The sequence below is a fragment of the Helianthus annuus genome, chromosome 11, assembly GCF_002127325.2.
Source record: "Helianthus annuus cultivar XRQ/B chromosome 11, HanXRQr2.0-SUNRISE, whole genome shotgun sequence".
NCBI classification, from domain to species: Eukaryota; Viridiplantae; Streptophyta; class Magnoliopsida; order Asterales; family Asteraceae; genus Helianthus; species Helianthus annuus.
Window position 1 is genome coordinate 7,461,788 of NC_035443.2, and position 5,369 is coordinate 7,467,156.

Genomic DNA, 5,369 nt, shown 5'->3' on the forward strand with positions numbered 1-5,369 from the left:
GGAACGTAAGGCTATAGCGGAGGCTCAGAAGGTGAGACTCGAGTTATCAGCTCAATTGGAAAAATTTCGTGTTGACACTGATTTTGTGTCTCAGGTTCAGGAGCGGTACCAAAGTTTGACAACTGAAGTAGAAGCTTCCCAAACCAAGCTCCGGCTGATGCAAGGAGAGCTGGAGGAGCGTGAGGGCAAAGTCAAGGAGTTGCAGGACCATTGTGACTCACTTGTCACTGAAAACAACAAACTTATTGTATCGTCGTCCTCTAAGTTAAAAGAGGTGGAAAACGCTCTGGCACATTCCAATGCAGAAATCGATGATTTGACCAGCCAGCTAGCGGCTATGCGGGGAGATAGGAATTGGTTGATAACTAATGGGCTTGTGGGGGCGTTTGAGTATCTGCGTGAATCGTCCCACTTTACTAGCCTGATTGACCGTCTCTCCGCGGCTGCGTACCAATCCGGGCATCATGATGGTGTGTATAAGGGCTACATGGATTGTCAGCAGTTGGAGAGAGTGCCGCCTGATTTTCAAGCTATCAAGGGTAAGTTGCAGACAGATATGGCGAGCGCCCTTGAGATGGCGTATACCGAGCCGCTGCCTTGCTATGGCGATTTAATGGATAAAGTCAATGAGGATGGAATAGAATCGCTACGCCTAATGCTGGACCCCGTGGATGAATCTGAAGAAGAATGACTGCTCCGTTTTTCTTTTTGTTGCTTGTTATGTACTCTTATTTCCTTGTTAATGATACTGTTTGAATTGGGTTTAGTGCCCATTTCTGTTTTGATTTGACAGCTAAATTAATGCAAATGTCATGATTTCTGACACCGCCGACTTGTAAAATATGGCTCTGTGACTTGTGATGATTGTTTTTCATTAATACATCCGACGTCACCACTGTCAAAACTTTTTAACTACTGCTATAAATTCACCTTTCGTTTCCTTTTTTGGTTGTGTGTTTATGATGGAAAGAAAATGATATAGACAAAGCCTCTCCGAGATCTTCCGGGTTCTTGACGCTGCCGATGGCCTGCTAATGCTGCAACACCCGGTGACAAAATCGATGCTTAGGGGGAGAAGACCCATTCCCAATGCTGCTCCGGTTCGTGCCAACCGAGCATGTCAGAGCATTGTTATTGAGGATCCTCGACCAGTGGATCCCGGAGTGCAGCTATCAGCTGATGTGCTGTCTGGTCTAATTCCGGTGGACCCTGAACAGCGATACCGTCTAACGTACCAGCGCCATTCTGGTGGTCGGAGGAGGAGGCAGCAGATGGATAGCTCAAGTATGGTGGCCCCAATGGTTGATGGCTCAACTAACCATTTGGCCGGCCATCCCATTGTGGTTGTGAATGATGATGATGATGGTGATGAGGTGGTGGTGCATACCCCTGCAGTGGTAATGGCACCCAGCCTTCCTCAGTAGGTGTTGTGAACATGTTCTGTATTTTGGTTCCCTTATGTTTGGTTTTTAGAAACAGGGACAAGTACTTGGTTTTTTGTTTTTTGAGATAGGTCATGTGCATGTGATGATGCCTATCTGTTTTGAGGCGGTGTATGTATCTATTACCAAGATACCCGCCGTAAGCGCTTGTTATCGTTAGCCCTATGACTTATATAAATGAAAAATATTTCGTGTTTAAGGGTTTTGTTTGTGTTTTTACCGTTTGATGCATTCATCGTGCGATGGTAACTTTTGTAACAAATAAACTTAAATCTTTATTAAACTTGCATGAAGCAATAAAAGAAAAGCAGAAAAAATCCCGACACGGGTTACAAATGTCAATTGGAGAAGATAGTTAACTCTTGCTGTTAGGAGCAAGGTTTTACAGGTAGCATTTCTTCAACTGGGCGATGTTCCAACTGCGCGGGACTGGCGTGCCATCTAGTCGGGATAGGCGATAGGCCCCTTTACCCAGGTCTTCTTGAATGACGTAAGGGCCTTCCCAGTTGGGACCCAGCTTTCCCGAAGGTTCCATCCGACTTGCTTCGTTGTCACGCATGACGTAATCGCCCGCCTTGAAACTTAGTTTAGCCACCCGTTTGTTGTAATATTTTTCCAACGTTTTCTTGTATCGTGCTTCGCTGATGGCGGCCGCCTCACGCCTTTCTTCCAACAGACCTAAACCTTCTCTCAGCGATTGGTCGTTGTTATTCCCTATGCTTAGACGGCGTAATGATGGTAACCCTGCTTCAGCGGGTATCATTGCCTCCATTCCGTAGGTGAGGCTGAATGGGGTTTCGTTGTTGCTAGTTTTGGGCATTGTTCTATGCGCCCAAAGTACATGTGGCAATTCTTCCACCCACGAGCTTCCCTCGTGCCCCAGTCGCTTTTTGATTCCTTCTAGTAAACTCCTATTCGCCCGCTCCACCTGTCCGTTACCCTGTGGGTGTGCAACCGACGTGAAAATCTGCTGGATGTGGAGGTCAATACACCATTCCTGGAAAATTCTATCTGTGAACTGTGTCCCATTGTCGCTTACCAGGTAGATCGGTAACCCGAACCTGCACACGATGTGCTCCCAGAGGAATTTTTTGGCGTTTTCCGCCGTTATCTTAGCCAAAGGTTTTGCCTCCACCCATTTGGTGAAGTAATCGACCGCCACAATTAGGTACTTCAACTTTCCGGGGGCCGGCGGGAAAGGTCCTACGATATCCACAGCCCATTTCTGGAAAGGCCACGCTGCTGTTACCGGTACCAGGCTGTTTTTGGGCCGTATCGTCTGAGGAGCAAACTTTTGGCAACTGCGGCATTTTCGCAGTTCCGTTACAGCGTCCTCATGCATCCCGGGCCAGTAATATCCTGCGTTATGGATTTTGGCCACCACTGCTCTAGGTCCGGCGTGTATGCCGCATATACCCGCGTGAATCTCTCCGATGAGGTACTTTGCCTCTATTGGGGAAACGCATCGCAGCAACGGACCTAAGTAAGATTTTTGGTATAGGATACCATCGTTGACTTCATATTGCAGCGCTTTCGTTTGTATCTTTTGCGCCTCGCCCTTGGCGGGAGGTAATTCACCTGTTACGAGGAAGCGTAGAATCGGAGTATACCAGCAAGGTTCTTCTGTTGTGACAGCGGAAACACTCCGCGGTTCTATTGAAGGTGTCTGCAACGTTTCGACTTTGACTTCCTTTTCCATGCCTGAGGTAGCGAGTTTGCTTAGGGCGTCTGCTATTTGATTCTTCCCTCTGTGCACATGGTTGAGTGTGACCTTGTCGAAGGAATCCATGAGTTCTTTAGTTTTTGCCAGGTATTTTGCCATCGCCTCGTCTTTGGCTTCGTACGTTTCGTTGACCTGATTGTTGACCAGCAGCGAGTCGACGTATGCGTCTACCCTGGCTGCCCCCATGGATTTTGCCATCCGTAACCCTGCCAATAATGCCTCGTATTCCGCTTCGTTATTAGAGCACTCGAAGTCAAAACGTAAGGCGTACATTAGCCTGACTTGATCTGGACTTATCAGCATTAGGCCTGCACCGGACCCCTTTCCACTAGATGATCCATCCGTGTATAACTTCCAAGTCTGCCTCGCAGTGCTGGACTCTGGTATATCTTGGATGACCGGGTCCGTAACGACCTCTCCTTCTGGTATTTCGGCTAAAAAATCAGCAATCACTTGCCCCTTAACCGCCGTTCGCTTCTGATATTCGATATCTAGGGCCCCTAGCTCGATGGCCCATTTAGCCAACCTGCCCGAGACCTCTGGTTTGTGCAAGACCTGCTGTAGCGGATAGTTGGTTAAGATTTGTACACGGTGTGCCTGAAAATACCTTCTTAATCGCCTCGTGGCGTGCACTAATGCTAAAACTAGCTTTTCCAATGTAGGGTAGCGCGTTTCAGGCCCCGCTAACACCCGGCTTATGTAGTATATTGGTGTTTGTTTCCCTTCTCGTTCAACCATGAGCACGGCGCTCACCGCCGTGTGAGCTGCCGCTAAATACATTTTTAGCATTTCACCGGGTCTAGGCGCGGTCAACGTGGGTAACCTTTCTATAAAACGCTTCATTTCCTGCAGAGCCTGTTCCGCTCCGCTGGTCCATTTGAAATTCTTCTTGTCGAGGCAATCTTTTAGCGTTTTTATGAATGGCAATGACTTTTCAGCATGCCTTGCTAAGAACCTGTTGATTGCTACTAGTCGTCCATTTAGAGCTTGAGCTTCCTTCAGCGTTCGGGGAGAAGGCATTCGCGATATGGCGGATACTTTTTCCGGGTTAGCTTTAAAACCGTCTCGGGTGACTACTACCCCCAGGAACTTCCCCTCTTCCACCCCAAACGAACATTTCTTTGGATTTAACTTTATGTTGTACTCTCTGAGTCGCTGGAAAGTTTCCTCTATATCTGCCAACATTTGTTTTTCTTCGCTGCTTTTGATTACGAGGTCGTCTACATAGACTTCCAAATTTCGCCCGATCTGTGTTTCGAACACCTTGTCCATGAGCCTCTGGTAGGTAGCCCCTGGGTTTCGTAGCCCGAAAGGCATTTTGGTGTAACAGAAGATGCCAACGTCAGTGTGGAACGTCGTTTTCTCTTCGTCTTCTTTGGACATTTTGATTTGGTGGTACCCTTTATACGCGTCTAGGAAACACTTGAATCGATAGGGTACCAGGGAATCGACCTTTAAATCAATCTCGAGCAACGGGTACGCGTCTTTTGGACACGCCTTGTTTAGGTCTTTGAAATCGATGCACATTCGCCATGTGCCATCTGGTTTCTTTACCATGACCGGGTTGGACACCAAGTATGGTACTGCGTTTCCCTGAGAATTCCAGCTTCCACTAACTTGCGTACTTCCTTAACGACCGCCGCTCGGCGGTCCGGGGCCATGCTGCGTTTACCCTGAGCGACTGGCTTAACGCCTGGGAGTGTGGCGAGCTTATGTTCCGCTTTATCGCGCGGGACTCCCGTCATATCGGAGTGCTCGAAAGCGAAGATGTCCGCATTTCTTTTTAACAATTGCTTCAAATCGCTCTTCACTTCTAGGGACAGAGTGTCCCCAATTGTGACCATTTGGTCCGGGTGGCGGGTGCTCAATACCCACCTTTCTGGTCCCGTGGCCCCCGTGGGCCCTTGGCGACATCGTTTGGTGTCCAATACTTCTCCGATTCTATCGCGAAATACGGTAGCGATACCTTGCGGTGTTGGGAACTTCATAAAACCTCTCGCCGTGGAGACTATGGCGTCTAACTTTCCCAGAGTGAACCTTCCGATAATCACATTGTGGTATGACTCAGCGCGGACCACAAGGAAGGTTAGTAGTATGGTTCTTTCTTTGGGTGATTGCCCGAAAGTTACCGGGAAAGTGATTTGACCGATAGGATCGACCTTCTCTCCTGTGAAACCTTTGATAGGGGCGTGTACTGATTCAAG

The 5,369-nt window shown here is 48.2% G+C and overlaps 1 protein-coding gene across 1 annotated transcript; it reads right to left on the reverse strand.

Annotated features, from left to right (window-relative positions):
• Window positions 1-1,824: 1,824 nt before the first annotated feature.
• Window positions 1,825-4,548, reverse strand: LOC110887694. Its single transcript, XM_022135268.1, has one exon. It carries the CDS (start codon window positions 4,546-4,548, stop codon window positions 1,825-1,827), a length of 2,724 nt encoding a protein of 907 aa, XP_021990960.1.
• Window positions 4,549-5,369: the final 821 nt, after the last annotated feature.